The sequence below is a fragment of the Mesoplodon bidens genome (assembly GCF_964165515.1).
Source record: "Mesoplodon bidens genome assembly, chromosome: 2".
Classification (NCBI taxonomy): domain Eukaryota; kingdom Metazoa; phylum Chordata; class Mammalia; order Artiodactyla; family Ziphiidae; genus Mesoplodon; species Mesoplodon bidens.
The window spans coordinates 18,882,550-18,903,876 of NC_138177.1; the positions used below are offsets into that span (position 1 = coordinate 18,882,550).

General features: G+C 38.4%; 1 protein-coding gene across 4 annotated transcripts in view; it reads left to right on the top strand.

Annotated features, from left to right (window-relative positions):
* Positions 1 to 522: 522 nt before the first annotated feature.
* Positions 523 to 21,327, top strand: part of MARK1 (microtubule affinity regulating kinase 1) — a 142,364-nt gene continuing 121,559 nt past the window's right edge. For all 4 annotated transcript variants that reach the window (XM_081226157.1, XM_081226159.1, XM_081226158.1 and 1 more), the window contains exon 1: positions 523 to 659. In XM_081226157.1, the coding sequence (XP_081082283.1) occupies positions 609 to 659 (51 nt within the window). In that variant the 5' untranslated portion in view covers positions 523 to 608. The remainder of the gene's footprint in view (positions 660 to 21,327) is intronic.

The window sequence follows — 21,327 nt, forward strand, 5'->3', positions numbered from 1 at the left end:
CGCGCGGACCGAGCCGGGACGGGGGCGCCGGAGGCGCGGGGCGCCGGGAGCGGGGGCGCCGCGGCGCTGGGCCCCGGTCGCGTGGCTGCGACTCGGCCGGGCGGCGCCGCTCACCTGAGGCGGGGCGCTGGGCGCGGCGCGGGCGGCGCTGTCAGGGCCGCGGCTCCCGGCTCCCGGCCGCGCTCGGCGGGACGAGCCAAGCAGTGATTTGCGGCGCCGCTTCACCTTCGGCCATGGCCGGGAGAGCCTAGCGGGGCCCGGACGCCGCCCCCCCGGCTCCCGCCCCGCCTCCCAGCCTCGGCGCTGCATCCCGCCGGCCTCGCCGCCCGGCCCGCGCCGGGCAACCGCCCTCGCCCGCAGCCCTCCCTCGCCCCGGCTCGCGTCCCCCGGCGGCGGCGCCGCGGGAAGCGGCTCCCCCTCCCCTTCCTCCGCGTCCTCTCCCCCCGCTCCGCCGCCGGGGCCGCTTGTTGCACCGCCCGCGGCCTGTGGGAGCCGCTCGCCCCGGCCCGGCCCCGGTCTCGCGCCCGCGGCCGCAACCCCTGCCGCTCGCTCCCGGGGCCCGCAGCCCGGCCCGCGAGACCCCGGCCCGACCCCGCCGCCCGCACAAAATGTCGGCCCGGACGCCATTGCCGACGGTGAATGAGCGGGACACGGAGAACGTGAGTAGCCGGAGCCTCCCCGGGAGCGGTGGGGTTAGACGCTCCCCGGACCCCCTTCACCTTCCGCATGGGCCGCCCCGGGGCTCCAGAGAGGCCACCCGCCGCAGGGTGTCCACCTGGCGCCCGGTGTGACCCTCGCCCCCGGCTGAGCCCCCATTCTCCCTTCCAGCCGCATTTCACTGCTTTCCCATGAAGGGTGAGGGTGGGGGCACCGTAAGTGGCGCCCTCCCCGCGGAGGTGGTCCTCCGGGAGACGATGGGGTGATGGAGGGCGACAGGCACAAGGAGATGGCAGAGTGGGCATCCCGGACGGTTTTATTTCCACGCGGCATTCCGTATCCCCACCCGAATGTTTCCTTTATGATCACAGACAAGCCAGCCGACTGCCTCTTTTCCCTTGCTTTCCTGGCTCTTTCGGTCCTTTGCCCTCCCACCCGCCTGCATTGCCCCATGACTTTGCTTTTTGTAACACTGTGTCCACATTTGGGTCTTGGGCACCAAAGGGGGAAGGTCGGGAATGGAAGGGACGAGAATGGGAGTAGAGATGGATGTGTGTGTTGGTGTGTCCCGAGTTTCTACTGCTGTGTGATACTCTTCTATAGAGATGAGCAGAAGAATTTCACCATCAGCTTCTGTGGCCCCAGGGTTACAGCAAAATGTTTAAAAGCTGTATGAAGCCAACGGCTTTTGCTTCTTTCTCAAGTCGGTGGTAATAATTCAGGGCAGGTTTTACTTTAAATACCTCTCCTCCTCCTTGGAGTGTCACAAGGTGCATTTCTTTGAAGGAAGGATTTTCTGTGCCTTTGATCAAATTGCCCTCAGGAGTTTTTATCTAGATGCATATGTCCCTGGTGTTTAAACTCTTGAAAACCGAAAGAACCAGATCAGTTGTATTTCCACATTCTGAAAAGTGCAGTTGTGTGTGTGCGCGTGAGTTCCTTTGTGGGAAAGGGTTTAAAAATAATTTTTTTTAAAGCCTTCATGACCTGTAAAGAGGGCCTTTGCTGATTTTTCGGACTGGGTTTGCGTACGCCTTAGAGGGGTGCTAAGTTTTGGTCGGCTGTCCAATTTCTGATTGCCCAGTTAACTCCTTGACCCTCCAGCCCTTGGTGTATCACTGCCTTCATAGGGTTGGTAAAATAAAATAATGAAGGGTTTTGGCGTTCTTAAACAAAAGATATGAGACAGAAGACATACAAACTCACCCCTGAAGTGTTGGAGGGAGGTATAAACAGATTTTTTAATCTTGGAGAGTAGGGGCGCACAGAAACTTGATATATGAAGGGAGAAGAAATTTTGGTAAGAGACTATTGTAGAAGACCCAGGAAGAGATTTCAGAGTATGCTTTTGTCTTGTCTAGTGTCATGCATTTCAAATGGTAAAGATATAGTGTAAGGTTGCTGCTACCGTAACTTATAACTTAGTTTACATCGTAACTGTTTTTCAAAGCCTAATTGTTTATAAAAATATAATTGATACATAATTTTGATTGAGAGATTGAAGAAGGTGACAGAAAAAGGTGCAAAATTGGGTTAAAGTTGATTTTAAAGCCAAGGTAGTACAGAATTTTTCTAACAGAAAATCTTTAAAAAACCGTGTCATTCAGTATGAATGAAAAGTAAGACAGATGATGACCTTTGTTTTTATTAGCAAAACACTCTGTGTGTTTTTAACCTAGGAAAGGTGGAAAAATACATTGTTTTTATTTTCTTTTGGATTTTGAACAGTATAGCTCTTTCCACAGTTGTATGAATAAGGTGCTTTATACAGACATGAGATAGCATTATACAAATCTGAATCAGGGAATAGTACAAAATGCAGCATCACTTGTAAGACCAAAAAAAAAGGGGGGGAGGGGTTCAGTTAAGCAATAAAAGTGTGCTAAATTTTGCTATACCTTCTGAAAATGATTATGCTAAGTAAACTGATTTGCTCTGTTTCTGAGCATGTTATTTCAAAGTCACTTTTATCATCTTGTCCCTTGTTGTTGGTTGCATTGTGCATAACTATAGCTCCGTTTAGCTTCCTTTACCCACATCCTGATTTTCTCCTAATTGCCATGCGAAGTACCTATTATACTGTGGCTGTTAATTTATCAATACATATGCACTCAGTTTTGTTTCTTGCGCTGGATGGAATAGAGAAGCAGTATTTAAGACAAGGCCTCTCCCCTCAAAGAACTTAAGAAGAAAGGTAAATATAGTCCCAAAGAAATAGTGTACAGTAGAAAGCTGTGTGTAAATAGGGCTAAATTGGTCTATAGGTGCTATAAGTGTTTATCAAAGGGATCACCAGTGATGGCTATTAAATCACCATTCCTGTCTCTCTCTGTTCTCTGGTTGGTAGTAAATGTCATTACCCATTCTTGCTTACCTCTCATCAGTGAAATAAAGGAACATATCTGCTTGTTAGCTAATATATTAAGGCCAGTGTGGTAATCAAAATGAACATTTGTTTGAAGTTTTCAGTTAAATTGACACATTTTAAAAAATGGTTGTGAAAATCTACATTCGTGTGACTATTAAATGCTTGTAAGCCTTTTGGAATATTAAGGACATAACTAAAAACATTTTATTACTGCCCCAAATATTTTAATTTAAACAAATAAGGTAATTAAAGAATCTTTGAATTGTATTGTCATTTGCAGTTATTATAAGCATTTTAGTCATATGTGAATGGATTTGGTATCCTTGGGAATATGTGATATCTACCCTTCCCTCTGTCACTAATATATATTGAGGATATGTAAGTAAATGTTAATATTATATACATATTAAACAGTTCAGAAGAAGAATGTTGCAGCACTGTAACATTAGTAGTAAATATTCTCCTCTTTACTACTACTGTATCTAGTTGAGTGAGAAAGAATTGCTTTTCTCTGAGAACATTCTGTGTGTATTTTTTCAGGAGTATTTTCTTAGATGAAGGATTTGTGTGTGCATTATTAATAGGCCTCAAATGGCTAAATACAACAGAACAACCGATGATTAAAGGCAATGAATACTTCGCAGTCAAGTAGAAAACATATGTTGTAGATCATAGAATTAATTTATGCAAAATGTGTTTGATTTTAGGTTGTAAAGTGTAAGTCCAGAAAGAGAATGGGTATTTGAAATATTTCTTTTTTTTTTTTTTTGCTTCTGTTAGATTATACTTGGATAATTCCAGCGTGGATAGAGAGAATATATATTACCATTACTCTTATGTACTTTAAAATGGAGCAAGAATTGTTTTCATGTTTTAGAAAAACTCTAATTTTGTTAATTTTTATGGATCCAAAGTGTTCCTACTAGCTTTCTGTGGTGAAATTTTGATCAGTATGAAGGAAATTGATTTGATTCCTTCTCTGGATGTTTTAAAATTGACTTTGGTTAAATTTATTTTGAAACTTTTAATAACAAAACTCTTGATGATGATTCTTTTCATAGATCTGAACTTCACTGTGATGACTGGAACAACTACCAAGGTGGACATTAGTAGTTTGAAAAGGCAAGAGGGAAGCATGCTTTTGTCACTACTGCTGGGTTTTCTCAGTACCCTGTGCATACCTCTCATGTCACAGGACCTATCACATTGCCTTCTAATTGCTGATTTACTTTGTCTCCTTTGTTCTGTATCGCCAGTGCCAGTACAATGACTAGTAGTAATATGTAAGAGATCAGTCCTATAATATTCCCCTTTTGAATTTTTTCATTTGTCATCAAAATATATTAGTGACCCTGGGAACGGTAGATATTACATGATACAAAGCCTTCAGAGAGTGAAGTGACCTGTCCAAGGTCATAATGAATATCCGATGTCTTCCACTGTTGCTCTACTCACGTTATTGCTTCTTGAGGTTTTTGCTTTGTTTTGCTTTTGTCTTAGAGATTTCAAAAGAACATGTGCGATACTTTATTGGTTGAAGAACAGGGTATGCCATGCTCATCTCATTCCTGAACCTTTGCTATTTTCTCTGTCTGGAGTGCCCTATTCTTTTCCCCTTATCCCAAACCTACAAGTCCCTTATGGCATGGCTCATGTTTTTAAGAAGACCTCTGAAATGATTGCAGCCATCATTGCTGTCTGCTGTAGCTGAACATCTGTGATGTATAGTCCATACCACTGGTCTCCAAAGTGGGTATGCAGGATGGTCCATTGTGAGAAGAAAATGTCTTTGCCTTCTATTATTTTCCTTCTGAACTCAATGCTATTACTAATTCTCCTTCTTCTCCTTCTCCTTCTTATTCTTTTAAAGCTCAGGTTGTTTAGAATCAGCCACATATTTTAAATTATTATTTTTTTACCATTCCCTTTTCCATCTCAGACTTTCCTTTGGAGGTCATTTTCCCTTTTCCTGATAGCATCTTCAAAGTTCTTTTGGTAAAGGATTGTTAGTCATAAACTTTCTTTTTTAAATATGAAAATATTTTTTGTCCATTTTCTTGAAAGAGAGCCTTGCTCAGTCTCCAATTCTAAGTTGATATTCCATTGTCTACTTATTTCCATTGTTTCTGTTCAGAAGTCATCTGCCAGTAGGTATAGGTGTCTTTTCTGTCTGTCTCTTTTTAAGATTCTTTTTCTTAGGTGTTATACTTTCACTACAGTGTATTTAAGTATGGATTTCTTTTCTTCTTGTTTGCTTCTCATGTCTTTGAATTCATATTCTTTTTATTAGTTCTGGATACTTACCATATATTATCTTTTTGAACATTGCCTTGCTTCTGGTCGCTTTAGAATTTTATTTTGGTACTCTGATTAGATTATGTTGTACCTTAACTCTTCCATATGCCTTAACTTCTTTTCTTTTTTTTTTCTTTTAATTGAAGTATAGTTGATTTACAATGTTATGTTAGTTTCAGGTGTACACCAGAGTGATTGTTATACAGATTCTTTTTTTCATTCTTTTTTCAGATTCTTTTACATTATAGGTTATTACAAGATATTGAATATAGTTCCCTGTGCTGTACAGTAGGTGCTTGTTGTTTATCTATTTTATGTATAGTAGTGCGTATCTGTTAATCCCAAATTCCCAATTTATCCTCCCTCCCCCTGCCCTTTTTCCCCCTTGATAACCATAAGTTTGTTTTCTATTTCTGTGAATCTATTTCTGTTTTGTAACTAAGTTCACTTGTATCATTCTTTTAGATTCCACATGTAAGTGATATCATATGATATTTGTTTTTCTCTACTGACTTACTTTACTTGGTATGATAATCTCTGGGTCCATCCATGTTGCTGCAAATGGAATTATTTCATTCTTTTTTTAAGGCTGAGTAATATTCCATTGTGTATATATGCCACATCTTCTTTGTGTATTCATTTGTTGATGGACATTTAGGTTGCTTCCATGTCTTGGCTATTGTAAATAGTGCTGCTATGAACATTGGGGTGCATGTATCTTCTCTGGCTGTATGCCTAGGAGTAGGATTGCTGGATCATGGTAACTCTAGTTTTAGTTTTTTAAGGACCCTCCATACTGTTCTCCATAGCTATGCTTTAACTTCTTGATTCATTTTTTCTGTGAGTTATTGTGTCTTTGTACTACAAGCTGTATAATTTGTTTAGATCTAAACTCTGTGGATTATATCTTTCATAAATTTTGGAAATGGAGCAGCCATTATCTCTCTGAATATAGCCTTACTACTGTTCTCTCTAGTGTTTCTGGTCCTCTGATTAGATATGCTAAAATTCTCTTTCTATCCTACGTATGTCTTAGATGCTCATTCATTTTTTCCCCTATTTCATTCTTTCCCTTTACTGTAATCTATAGTACAATCTGCTGTACAGTTTCTGCAGGTAACATGTTTAGGTCTATCTTTCAGTTAACTAAAACTCTTTAGCTGTATTTAAATCACTGTTAAACTTTTTGTTGAATTTATTTTTTTATAGTGGGAAAAAACATATAACATGAGATCTGCCTTTTTAACAAATTTCTAAATGTACAATACAATATTGTTAACTGAGGCAGAACCTTTTCATCTTGCATGCCTGAAACTTTATATTCATTGAACAGCTTCCAGTTTTCTCTCTCTCTAGCCCCTGGCCACCACAATTCTACTTTCTGCTTCTGTAAGTTTGATTGCTTTAGATAACTCATTTAAGTGGACTCATACAGTTTTTTTTCTTTTTTGAAGTATAGTTGATGTACAATATCATGTAAGTTGCAGGTGTACAATATACTGATTCACAATTTTTAAAGGTTATACTCCATTTATAGTTATTATAAAATATTGGCTATATTCCTTGTGTTGTACAATATATCCTTGAAGCTTATTTTATATGTAATTGTTTGTATCTCTTAATCCCCTACTCTATATTGCTTCTCCCCTCTTCCCTTTCTCCACTTGTAACCCTAGTTTGTTCTCTGTATCTGTGAGTCTATTTCTTTTTTGCTGTATTCACCAGTTTGTTGTATATTTTAGATTCCATATATAAGTGATAGCATACAGTATTTGCCTTTGTCTGACTTATTTCACTTCACATAATACCATCCAAGTCCATCCATGCTGCTGCAAATGGCAACTTTTCATTCTTTTTTATGGCTAAGTAGTATTCCATTGCATACATACACACCACATTTTCTTTGTACATTTGTCTGTTGATGGACACTTAGATTGCTTCCGTATCTTGGCAGTTATAAATAATGGTGCTATGAACATTGGCATGCATATATCTTTTCCAATTAGTGTTTTTGGTTTTTTTTCGGGTATATACCCAGGAGTGGAATTGCTGGATCACATGGTAGTTGTGTTTTTAGTTTTTTAAGAAACTTCCATATTGTTTTCCACAGTGGCTGAAACACTCTACATTCCAACCAACAGTGTAGGGGGTTCCCTTTTATCCACATCCTCATCAGTATTTGTTATCTGTGTTCTTTCTGATGGTAGCCATCCCAAAAGGTGTGAGGTGATATCTCATTGTGGTTTTCATTTGCATTTCCCTGATGATTAGCAGTGTTTAGCATCTTTTCATGTGCCTCTTGGCTATCTGCATGTCCTCTTTGGAGAAATGTCTATTCACTTCTTCTGCTCATTTTTAAAGCGGATTATTATTATTTTTTTGATATTGAGGTTTATGAGCTGTTTATCTTTTAATTTAATTTTTTATTTTACATTGTGAGTATAGCTGGTTTACAATGTTGTGTTAGTTTCCAGTGTATAACTAAGTGATTTAGTTATACATATACATATATCCATTCTTTTTCAGATTCTTTTTCCATAGGTTATTATAGAATATTATAGAATTTTGAGTAGAGTTCCCTCTGGTATACAGTAGGTCCTTGTTGATTATCTATTTTATATATAGTAGTGTGTATACATTCATTCCAAACTCCTAATTTATCCCCCCCACCACCACATTTCCCCTTTGGTAACCATAAGTTCATTTTTGAAGTCTGTGAGTCTGTTTCTGTTTCTGAAGTAAGTTCACTTGTATCATTTTTTTTAGATTCCACATATAAGTGATATCACATATTTGTCTTTCCCTGTCTGACTTACTTCACTTAGTATGATAATCTCTAGGTCCATCCATGTTGCTGCAAATGGCATTATTTCATTCTTTTTTTTATTGCTGAGTAATAGTCCGTTGTATATATATGCCACATCTTCTTTATCTGTTCATCTGTTGATGGACATTTAGGTTACTTCCATGTCTTGGCTATTGTAAATAGTGCTGCAGTTAACATTGAGGTGCATGTATCTTTTCAAATTATGGTTTTCTCCAGATAATATGCCCAGGAGTGGGATTTCTGGCTCGTATGGTAGTTCTAGTTTTGCTTTTTTAAGGAACCACCATACTGTTCTCCACACTGGTTGTCCAATTTACATTCCCACCAACAGTGTAGGACGTTTCCCTTTTCTCCACCCCCTCTCCAGCATTTATTGTTTGTAGAATTTTTGATGAGGGCCATTCTGTCCAGTGTGAAGTGATACCTCATTGTAGTTTTGACCTGCATTTCTCTAATATTTAGCAATGTTCAGCATCTTTTAATGTGCGTTTTGGCCATCTGTATGTTTCCTTTGGAGAAATGTTTATTTAGATCTTCTGCACATTTTTTGATTGAGTTTGTTTTTTTTTGATATAGAGCTGCATGAGCTGTTTGTATATTTTGGAGATTCATCACTTGTTGGTCGCTTCGTTTGCAAATATTTTCTCCCATTCTGTGGGCTGTCTTTTCGTTTTGTTTATGGTTTCCTTGGCTGTGCAAAAGCTTTTCAGTTTAATTAGACCCTATTTATTTATTTTTGTTTTTATTTTCATTACTCTAGGAGGTGGATCCACAAAGATATTGCTGTGACTTATGTCAGAGCACCTAACAAAGACCTAGCCATACAGCATATCAACTTGGTATTCTTTGTGTTAAAAAGAGCAACACTAATTGTTTAAAACAAACCTAAGGAAGTTAAGCCATTCTTGGACTTCTTGAACATGACTATATCTACTTCCCAGCCTCACAGTTTGTGGGGCTATGTTTGCTTCTAAGCGTTTTATAGTATCCAGCATTACATTTAGGTCTTTAATCCATTTCGAGTTTATTTTTCTGTATGGTGTTAGAGAATGTTCTAATTTCATTCTTTTACATGTAGCTGTCAAGTTTTCCTGGCACCACTTATTAAAGAGACTATCTTTTCTCCATTGTGTATTCTTGCCTCCTTTGCTAGCACTTTGTTGAGGATTGTTGCATCTATGTTCATCAGTGATATTGGGCTATAACATTTTTTTGGGGGGTATCTTTGTCTGGTTTTGGTATCAGGGTGATGGTGGCCTCATAGAATGTGTTTGGGAGTGTTCCTTCTTCTGCAATTTTTGGAAAGAATTTCAAAAGGATAGGCATTAATTCTTCTCTAAATGTTTGATAAAATTCACCTGTGAAGCCTTCTGGTCCTAGACTTTTGTTTGTTGGAAAGTTTTCATCACAGTTTCAATGTCAGTACTTGTGATTGGTCTGTTCACATTTTCTGTTTTTTCCTGGCTCAGTCTTGTAAGGTTGTACCTTTCTAAGAATTTGTCCATTTCTTCCAGGTTGTCCATTTTGTTGGCATATATAGTTGCCTGTAGCAGTCTTTTATGATCCTTTGTATTTCTGTGGTGTCAGTTGTAACTTCTTCTTCCTCATTTCTAATTTTATTGATTTGTGCCCTCTCCCTTTTTTTCTTGATGAGTCTGGCTAGCGGTTTATCAATTTTATCTTTTCAGAAAAGCATCTTTTAGTTTCATTGATCTTTTCTATTGTTTCTTTGCCTCTATTTCATTTATTCTGCTCTGATGTTTATGATTTCTTTCTTCCTACTAGCTAACTTTGGACCTTGTTTGTTCTTTCTCTAGTTGCTTTGGGTGTAAGGTTAGGTTGCTTATTTGAGATTTTTATTGTTTCCCCAGATGCTTGGAACGTTATTAACTTTGCCCTTTGAACTGCTTTTGCTGCGTCTCATAGGAATTAGACCGTTGTGTTTTCATTTTGTTTTGTCTCTAGGTATTTTTTCATTTCCTCTTGATTTCTTCAGTGATCCATTGGTTGTTTAGTAGCATATTGTTTAGCCTCCACGTTTGTGTTTTTTGCAGTTTTTCTCTCATAGTTGATTTCTATTCTCATAGTATCGTGGTTGGAAAAGACGCTAGATAGGATTTCAGTTTTCTTAAATTTGCCAAGGCTTGTTTTGTAGCCTAGCATGTGATCTCTCCTGGAGAGTGTTCCATGTGCACTTGGAAAGAATGTGTAAAATCTACATATTATTTATTCTTAAAGTGTACTTTTGGTAAAAATAATCACAAATATTAAAAAAAGTTCTGCATTTCAGTTTTTGGGTAATGACGCAATTCTGTTCATCATGGTGCTAAATTCATTTTTGTTTTCGTTTTTTATTTATTTATTTATTTATTTATTTTTTGCGGTACGCGGGCCTCTCACTGTTGTGGCCTCTCCCGTTGCGGAGCTCCAGACGCACAGGCTCGGCGGCCATGGCTCACGGGCCCAGCCGCTCCGCGGCATGTGGGATCTTCCCGGACCGGGGCACGAACCCGTGTCCCCTGCATCGGCAGGCGGACTCTCAACCACTGCGCCACCAGGGAAGCCCTGTTTTCGTTTTTTAATTAAAATTTTTTATTGTAGTTGATTTAAAATGTTGTGTTAGTTTCTTCTGTACAGCAAAGTGAATCAGGTTTGTACATGCATATGTCCACTCTTTCTAGAACGTGTATTCTGATGCTTTTGGATGGAATGCTTTCTATATGTCAATTAAGTCCATCTGCTCTATTGTGTCATTTAAGGCCAGTGTTTCCTTATTGATTTTCTATCTGGGTGATCTGTCCATTGATATAAGTGGGGTTTTAAAGTCCCCTACTATTACTGTGTTACTGTCGATCCCTCCCATTATGTCTGTTAATATTTGCTTTATGTATTTAGGATTTCCTATGTTGGATGTATATATATTTACAATTATTTTGTCTTCGTGGACTGATCCCTTAATCATTATGTAGTGTCCTTCTTTTTCGTTTGTAACAGTCTTTGTTTTAAAGCCTATTTTGTCTGATATAAGCATTGCTACCCCGGCTTTCTTTAGATTTCTATTTTCATGGAATACCTTTTTCCATCCCCTCACTTTCAGTCTGTGTCTTTATATATGAGGTGAGTCTTTTGTAGACAGCATATATAAGGGTCTTTTTGTTTGTTTGTTTCCATTCAGCCGGGCTGTGTCTTTTTTTTTTTTTTTTTTTGCGTTACGCGGGCCTCTCACTGCTGTGGCCTCTCCCATTGCGGAGCACAGGCTCCGGATGCGCAGGCTCAGTGGTCATGGCCCACGGGCCCAGCCGCTCTGCGGCATGTGGGATCCTCCCGGACCAGGGCACGAACCCGCGTCCCCTGCATTGGCAGGCGGACTTTCAACCACTGCACCACCAGGGACGGGCTGTGTCTTTTGATTGGAACATTTAGTCCATTTAAATTTAAGGTAATTATTGCTGTGCATGTTCTTCTTGCCCTTTTGTTACTTGTTTTGAGTTGTTTTTATACGTCTTTTTTTTTCCTTCTTTTGTTTTCTTCTCTTGTGATTTGATGACTATCTTTAGTTATATGTTTGGTATCCTTTTTCTTTTTTTGTGTGTATATCTATTACAGATTTTTGGTTTATGGTTACCATGAGGTTTTTATCTAGCTACGTGTATATATGTGATTGTTTTAATTTGCTGGTCTCTTAATTTCAAATGGATTTTGAAAACCCTGCATTGGTACTCCTCCCCTCACAACTACTGTTTTTGATATCATATTTTACATCTAATTGTTATGTGTATCCCTTAACTGCTTATTGTGGACATAGATGATTTTACTACTTTTGTCTTTTTAACTTCCTATTAGCTTTGTGCCTGGATGATTTCCTACCTTTTTGTTATATTTGCCTCTACTGATGAGCTTTTTCATTTTGTAATTTTCATGTTTCTAGTTGTGGCCTTTTCTTTTTTCACTTAGAGGAGTTCCTTTAATATTTGTTTAAAAGTGGTTTGGTAGTGCTGAACTCTTTTAGGTTTTGCTTATCTGTAAAGCTTTTAATCTCTCCATCAAATCTGAACAAGAGTGTTGCTGGATAGAGTATTTTTGGTTGTAGGTCTTTCCCTTTCATTACTTTAAATATATCATGCCACTCCCTTCTGGCCTGCAGGGTTTCTGTTGTAAAGTCAGCTGATAGCCTTATGGGAGTTCCCTTGTATATTGTTTGTTGCTTTTCCCTTGTTGCTTTTAATGTTGTCTTAACTGTTTGCCATTTTAACTACAGTGTGTCTTTGTGTATTCCTCTTTAGGTTAATCCTGTATGGGACTCTCTGTGCCTACTGGACTTGGATATCTGTTTCTTTCCCAAGGTTAGAAAAGTTTTCAGCTATGATGTTTTCAGATATGTTCTCTTCCCCTTTCTCTCTTTCTTCTCCTTCTGGGATCCCTATAATGTGAATATTAGTGTGCTTGATGTTATAGAGGTCTCTTAAACTTTCCTCATTTTTTTTCATTCTTTTTTTCTGCTTTTCTCTTCGGCATCAGTGATTTCCCTTACTTTGTCTTACAGTTTGCTGATCTGTTCCTATTTATCATTTAGTTTACTGTTGATTCTTTCTAGTGTATTTTTCATTTCAGTTAGTGTAATCTTCATCTCCATTTGGTTGTTCTTTATATTTTCTAACTCTTTGTTAAAAACTTCTAAGTTGTCACTCTGTGCATTCATTCTTCTCCTGAATTCTTTGATCATCTTTATGATCACTACCCTGAACACCTTCTTGTGTAGATTGTTTCTCTTCAATTCACTTAGTTCTCCTTCTGGGATTTTATCTTGTTTCTTTGTTTGAGGTTTTATCTTATTTCTCTGTCACCACATTTTACTTAAGTTACTGTTTTTATTTTTTTGTGTGTCTGGTAGGTTGATTACGTTTCCCAAGAATGCAGTTCCTCTCATCACCCAAGTGATATGCTCTAGGAGTTCCCCCTATGAGGGCTGCATGGGTCCTTCTGTTGTTGTGGGCTCTGTGGGCAGTCTGATAGGCTTGATTGGCTCCCAGTCTGCTAGTTTGCCAGGCCCTGCTTTGTGCAGAGGCTGCTGGCCGCTGGTTAGTGGTGCTGGGTCACGAAGTGGCTGTTTACAGAACCCCTAGGCTCCCTGGGGCTTATGCTGGCTCACTGATGGGCAGAGTCAGGATCCAGAAAACTCTGGGGCTGTTGCCGACTCACTGGTGGTTGAAGCCAGGTCCTGGGGTTAGTGCTGGACTGCTCGCAGACAGCACCAGGTCCTGGAGTTTGGTTGCCTAGGGATCCCAGAGCTGGTGTCAGGTCATTGGTTGGGGGGGCTGGTTCCTGACAGAGTTGGCTATGGAGTGTGGGGTGTCCTGAAGCTTGTGTTGGCCCGACAGTGGGCAGGGTGGGGTCCAGCTGGTCTCAGGGCAGGGTCTGGCCTGCTGTGGGCAGGCTGGGCCTGCAGGCTGGGCCTGCAGGCTGTTGGATTGTCGTTTTCTTGCATCTAGCCTGTCCCCTGGTTGGTGAGGCTGCCAGAGGCTAGAGCTCCCTGGAAGGCAGCCGCGTGGGGCAGTAGATTCTGGAGCTAGTGCCTGTCTACTGGTGGGTGGATTTGAGTCCTAGGCCCTCTGGTGGTCAGGGCCATATCTTGAGCCGTGTCTAGAGGTGCTGTGGGCTCAGGAGGTCTTTAGGCAGTCTGTTTGCTGATGGGTGAGACTGTGTCCCCACCCAGTTGCTTGGCCAGAGGCGTCCCACCACTGGTCCTACAGGCTGTTTTGGGGGCCACAAGTCTCAGTGCTGATGAGCGTGGGGGGGATCCCACAATGGCACCCGCCAGCACAAGCATTCATGAGGTAGAAGGGGTCCATGGTGTAAGCTGCAGCTGACCCCCACCTCTCTGGGAGACTCTGCAAGATCAGCAGATAGGTTTGGTCCAGGCTTCTATCAAATTACTGCTTTTGCCCTGGGTCCTAGAACATGTGAGATTTTGTGTGCGCCCTTTAGTGGTGAAGTCTCTATTTCTCCCAGTCCTGTGGGGCTCCCGAAATTATGCCCTGCTGGCCTTCAAAGCCAAATCCTCTGGGGGCTTGTCTTCCTGGTATAAGACTCCGGGGCTGGGGAGCCTGACGTGGGCACAGAGCTCTAACTCCTATGGGAGAACCTCTGGAATGTAATTATTCTCCAGTTTGTGGGTTACCCATCTGGGAGTATGGGACTTGACTATATTGCAACTCTGCCCCTCCTACCTGTCTTGCTGTGTTTCCTTCTTTATGTCTTTAGTTATAGAAGATCTTTTCCGGTGGGTTCTGGTCCTTCTCATTGATGGTTGTTCTGCAGATCATTGTGATCTTGATGTGTTCTTAAGAGGAGGTGAGCTCAGGGTCTTTCTACTCTGCCATCTTGGCCCTACTAGACTCATGCAGTATTAATCATTCTATGACTGGCTAATTTAATTTAGAATAGTATTCTCAAGTTCCATCCATGTTGTAGCATATGACAGAATTTCCTTCCTTTTCTGGTGGAAAAATACTCTGTTGAATGTATATCACACGTTTTCTTTATCCATTTAGCTATTGATGGACATTTGGATTGCTTTCATATCTTGGCTATTGTGAATAATGGTGTAGTGACTGTGGGAGTGCAAATATCTCTTTGTTATTTTGATAGTTCTGATTCCAGTTCTTTGGAATAAATACCTAGAAGTGGGATTGCTGGGTCATAGGGTAGTTCTATTTTTAACTTTTTGAGGAACCTCTGTACTGTTTTCTATAGTGGCTGCACCATTTTACATTACCACTAACTGCACAAGGGTTCTGATCTCTCCATATCCTCGTCAACATTTGTTATTTCCTGGTTTTGTGTTTTGATAATATATTGTAACAGGTGTGAAGTGATCACTCATTGTGGTTTTGACTTGCATTTCCCTGATGATTAGTGATGGTGAGCATCTTTTCATATACCTGTTGGCCATTTATACATCTTTGGAGAAGTATCTATTCAAATCCTTTGCCCATTTAAAAAAGTCTGATTGCTTTTTTGCTGTTGAATTGTAGGAGCTCCTTACATATTTTGGATGTTAACCCCTTTTCAGATATACGGTTTGCAAATCTTTCCTTTCATTCCATAGGTTGCTTTTTCACTCTGTTGATAGTTTCCTTTGCTGTGCAGAAGCTTTTTAGTGTGATGTAACCCCACCTACTTATTTTTGCTTTGGTTGCCTGTGTTTTTGGTGTCATATCCATGAAATCATTGACAAGACCAACGTGGTGAACCTTTCCCTCTATGTTTTCTTTTAGGAGTTTTATAGTTTCAGGCCTTAAGTTTAAGTCTTTAATCCATTTTGAGTTGAATTTTGTATATTATACAAGAGAAAGTTCTATTTTCTTTCTTTTACATCTGGATATCCATTTTTCCCAGCACCATTTGTTGAAACAGACTGTGTTTTTTCTCCTTGTGTATTCTTGGCACTCTTGTCAAAGATCATTTGACCATATATAGATAGATTTATTTTTGGTCTCTAGATTTTGTTCCATTGGTTTATATGTCTGTCTATATGCCAGTACCATACTGTTTTATTACTTGTAGCTTTGTAATATGTTTTGAAGCCAGAAAGTGTGAGACCTTCAGCTTTGTTCTTTCTCAAGCTTGTTTTGGCTATTTAGGGTCCTTATGGTTCCCAGTGGATTTTAGGACTGTTTTTTCTGTTTCTGTAAAAAATGCCATTGGGGTTTTGATAGGAAGTGTATTGAATTTGTAGTTTCTTTGTGTAGTGTGGACATTTTATCGACATTAAATCTTACAGTCCATGACATAGGAGATCCTTCCATTTATTTGTGTCTTTAATTTCTTGTAGCAATGTTTTGTAGTTTTCAGTGTAAAAGTATTTTGCCTCCTTGGTTAAGTTTATTCCTGAGCATTTTATTGTTTTTGATGCTATTATAAATGGAATTGTTTTCTAAATTTTCTTTTTGCGTTGTTTGTTGGTACTGTATAGAAGCATATCTGATATTTGTTGATTTTGTACTGAAACTTTTATGAATTTGTTTATAGTTCAAACAGTTTGTGTGTGTGTGTGTAATTTGTAGGGTGTTCTACATATAAGATCGTTTCGTGCTCAAACAAAGATACTTTTACTTTTTCCTTTCCAATTGGATGCCCTTTATTTATTTTTCTTGCCTAATTACTTTGGCTAGGACTTCCAGTACAGTTGGCCCTATATATCTGCAGAGTCAGCATCTATGGGTCCAATCAATTGCGACAAAAAAAAATTCGAAAAGTAAAATTACAGAAAGTTCCATAAAGCAAAGTTTGAATTTGTTGTGGACTAAGAACTATTTACATAGCTTTTATTCATATTATATTATTATATTACTTAATAGTAATCTAGAGATGATTTAAGTATGTGGAAGGATGTGTGTAGATTATATACAAGTACTCTTTCATTTTATGTAAGGGACTTGAGCATCTGTAGATTTTGGTATCCATAGGGGGAGAGGGGCCTGGAACCTATCCCCTGAGGATACTGAGGGATGAGTGTACTGTGTTGAATATAAGAGGCAATAGTGAGTATACTTTCCTTATTCCTGATCTTAGAGGAAAGACTTTCAGTATGATGTTAGCTGTGGGCTTTTCATATGAAGCTTTTATTATGCTGAGGTAATTTTTCTATTCCTAGAGAGTTGAGAATTTTTACTATGAAAGGGCATTGAATTTTGTCAAATGCCTTTTATGTATCAATAGAGATGATCATATGATTTTTATCCTTTGTTCTATTAGTGTGGTGTGTTACATTGGTTATCATATGTTGACCATCTTTGTATCTTTGCAATAAAGTCAACTTGGTCATAGTGTATGATCCTTTAATATGTTTTAAATTTGGTTTGCTAATATGTTTAGGATTTTTGCCTTTATCTTCATCAGGGTTATTGGCCTTTAGTTTTCTTTTATTGTAGTGTCTTTTTCTGGCTTTGGTATTAGTGTAATGCTAGCCTTATATGATGAGTTAGGAAGTGTTCCCCTCTCTTCAATTTTTGGCAAAGTTTAAGAAGGACTGGTGTTAATTCTTCTTTAAATGTTTGATGGAATTCACCAGTAAAGCCGTCTGGTACTGGGTTTTTCTTTGTTGGAAGGTGTTCGATTACTAATTCTATCTCCTTACTAGTTATATATCTCCCTAGATTTTCTGTTTCTTTATGGTTCAGTCTCGGTAGGTTGTGTTTGTAGGGATTTCTCCATTTCCTCTAGGTTATTCTTTGCATGTAATTAATTGTTCATAGCAGTCCCTTAGGGTCCTGTGGCATCAGTTGAATGATCTCCTTTTCATTTATGATTTTATTTATCTGAGTCTTCTCTCTCTCTTTTTTAGTTAGCCTAGCTAAAAAAATGTCATTTGTTAATTTGCATAAAACCAACTCTTTGTTGACTTTTTCTATTGTTTTTCTATTCTCTATTTCATTTATTTCTGCTATACTTTTAATTGTAATATCTTTCCTTCTAGTTTTGGGCTTAGTTTTTTCTTCTTTATCTAGTTCCTTGAGGTGTAGAGTTAGGTTATTTGAGAGATATATATATATATATATATATATATATATATGTTTTTTTTTTTGGTGTAGACATTTATTGCTCTAAATGCCCCTCAGTACTGCTTTTGCTTCATCTCCATACATTTTTGTGTATTGTGTTTTCATTTGTCTCAAGATATGTTTCCAATTTCCTCTTTGATCCATTGGTTGTTCAAGAATGTGTTAATTTCCACATACATGTGAATTTTCCATTTTTTCTTCCTGTTACTGATTTCAAATTTTATACCAGTTTGGATAAGATATTTGGTATGATTTTAGTGTTCTTAAATTTGTTGAGACTTGTTTTGTCACCTGGAGACCGTTGCACATGCTTTCTGCTGCTGTTGAATGAAATGTTCATAATATTTCTATTAGGTTCATCTAGTCTGTAGTGTTATTCAAGTCCTCTGTTTTCTCTTTGATCTTCTTTTGGGGTTCTAGCCATTATTAACAGTGAGTGGTACAATCTAATGTTATTGTGTTGCATCTATTTCTCTCCTAATTTCAGTCAGTGTTTGCTTTGTGTATTTAAGTGCTTTGGTGTTGGGTCTAGAAATATTTATAATTGTTATATCTTCCTGGTGAATTGACTGTTTTATCATTATATAATGTCCTTCTTTGTCTCTTGTGACATTTTTTGACTTAAAGTCTAATTTGTCTGATATAAACATGGCCACACCTGCTCTCATTTGGTTACCATTTGCATGGATATCTTCTTCCATGCTTTCACTTTCAGCATATGTGTGTCCTTAAATCTAAAGCGAGTCTCTTTTAAATGGCATCTAGTTGGGATTTTCTTTTTAAATCCTTTCAGTCACTGTGTCTTTTGAGCATGGAGTTTAAATTATTTATATTTAAAGTAGCTATTGATAGGGAAGGATTTACTTTTGTTATTTTGTTAATTGTTTTCTGTCTTATAATTTTTTTTGTCTCAACATCTTTTGCTGTTTTTTATGTGTTTTGATTTTTGTTTTGTAGTAACATGCTTTATTTCTCCTGTGTGTGTGTGTGTGTGTGTGTGTGTATGTATGTATGTGTATGTGTTTTCTGCAGGTATTTTCATTGTGGTTACCATGGGGCTCATCTAAAATGTTTTATAGTTACAGCAATCTATTTTAAGCTGATAACATTTTAACTTCAATTTCATACAAAAATTTTGCACTTTTATTTTTCCCTCCTCAATACTTTATAGTATTGATTGCAAAAATTATATCTTTTTATATTGTGTTCTTTAACATACATTTATAGCTATAATTTAAAAAATAATTTTGTTTTTTAACTAATGTACCAGAATTAAAATAATTTGTGTACCATGATTACAGCATTATAGTATTTTGTATTTGTCTGTGTATTTGTTTTTATTAGCAGACTTTATACTTTCATATGCTTTCCTGTTGCTGTTTAGTGTCTTTTTGTTTCAATTTGAATGACTGCCTGTAGCATTTCTTGTAAGGCAGGTCTAGTGGTGATAAATTCCCTCAGCTTTTGTTTATCTTTGAAAATTTTTCTTTCCTTCATTTTGAAGGACAGTTTTCCTGGATACAGCATTCTTGGTTGGCAGAGTTTTTTTTTTTCTTTCACCAGTTTGAATGTATTAATTGCATTTTTTCCTGGTCTGCAAATTTTCTGCTGAGAAATCTGCTTCTAGGTTTGTGGGAGTTCCTTTGTATGTGACAAGTACTTTTTTTCTTGCTGCTTTCAAAATTCTCCATATTTGACTTTTGAGAATTTGATTATAATGTGTCTTGGTGTGGACATATTTGGGTTCATCCTGTTTGGGGTTCATCCTATTTAAATTCTCAGGGTTTCTTAAATCTGGATATCCATTTCCTTCTCCATATTTGGGAATTTTTCAGCCATCTTTTTCCTTAAATAAACTTTCTGTCCTTTCTCATCTTCTAAGACCCCAAAATGTGGGTATTAGTCCCTATAAATGCCATAGCTATTCCGTAAGCACTTTAGGCTTTCTTCACTCTTTTTTCATTATTTTTTCTTTTTGTTTTTCTGACTAGATAATTACAAACAACCTGTCTTCAAGTTTGTTGATTCTTTATTCTGCTTGGTCAAGAATTGGTTGAACCCCTTTAATGAATTTTTCAGTTTAGTTATTGCATTCTTCAGCTGCAAAATTTCTGTTTGGTTCTTTTCTTTATCTCTTTATTGATATTCTGATTTTGTTTATGCATCATTTTCATAAGCTCATTGAGCATCTTTATGTCAGTTATTTTGAACTCCTTGTCAGGTAATACGTATAACTCTGGTTTCTTTAGGCTTGATTTCTGGAGACTTATTTTCTTTCCTTGAGTGGATCATGGTCATGTGTTTTTTTTTTGTTTGTTTTTTGTTTTTATGTTCCTTGTAGCTTTGTGTTGGTAACCACACTTGTAAAAAAAAATGGCTACCTCTCCTAATCTTTCTGTACTGGCTTCATACATGGAAAGATTTTCACTATTCAGTTCAGCTGGGGATGCTCAGGAATCTCAAACCTTTTCTGTAGTTGCGTCTTTTTCACTTGTCTGGGTAGATTCCTGATTAGAGGAATTTTAGGTTTCTTTTTTTTTTTTAGGGGGGCAGCTTGTAATCTCTTGCTCCCTCTGGTGTCTGTCTGCTGTACTGTGGTTGCTCTGAAGCAGCAGCACACTAAACAGCTCTTTTAGTTCTCAGCAGCCACTAGGCATCTAGCATATGCCAGTTCCCATCAGCACCCTGAGTAGAGCTGGGCAGAAACCAATCCCTTGGGCAATTCCCTGAAAAGCCAGAGTGTGCGATGCATGCTCCATTCTTCTGTTTCCCCATCTGTTGAATTTTTAGTTTTGTTAATACTGTTTTTCATCTCCAAAAGTTCTAAGGTTTTATCTTAGACCAAACTGGCTTTTTTTATATTCTGTTGGTCTTTGTTTACTTTTGTGATTTAATCTTCATTTTTTAAAACATTTAATATATAGTTATTTACATTCTATACCTAGAAATTCCATTACCTGAAGTCCCTGGGGATTTAGCTCTCTTGTTTGTGTCTACTTGTTCACTGTGACTTGTTTTTTTCCCTTTATTTGCTGATCTTTGCTGATGAACTCATATTTGCCTGATTTTATCTGTGTGAAACTTGGAAGACCAAACTGAGGATGATTTCCTGTACAGAGGGTTTGTGATTGCCCCTAATGGGAACCCCTACTGACCTGGGACTCTTTTGTCTCCTCTGCGGATCCTGGCTCAATAAGGATGTTGTAGATTGAGCTCTCCCACCTTGTAGTGGGTCCAAGGCTTAGTATTTGATCCTAGGGCAATGCTGGCTTTTGTGGTAGCTTTCAGCTGGAGTTTGTCTTTTATATTTGTTTATTTGTTTTGTTTTTTCTTTGGATGTTTCTCTTATGCCTTTCAAGCTCAGCAGTGCATTAAAAAAAGTGTGTTTTATCTTGGAGGACTCTTTACAATATCTTGCCTGCTATACTACAGAAAGGCTGGAGTAAGCTTTTTGAAAATGGGTGTTCAGAAATTTTCATACTTACATAGTTTTATTACCCTAAACTGTGTCATTTCTGAAATTCTCATATCTGTATACTCTAAAATATGGACAGTTTTCAAACCTGTTTATAAATCTGGCAGATCAAAATCTTAGATTTTGGAAGCCATTTGTTACA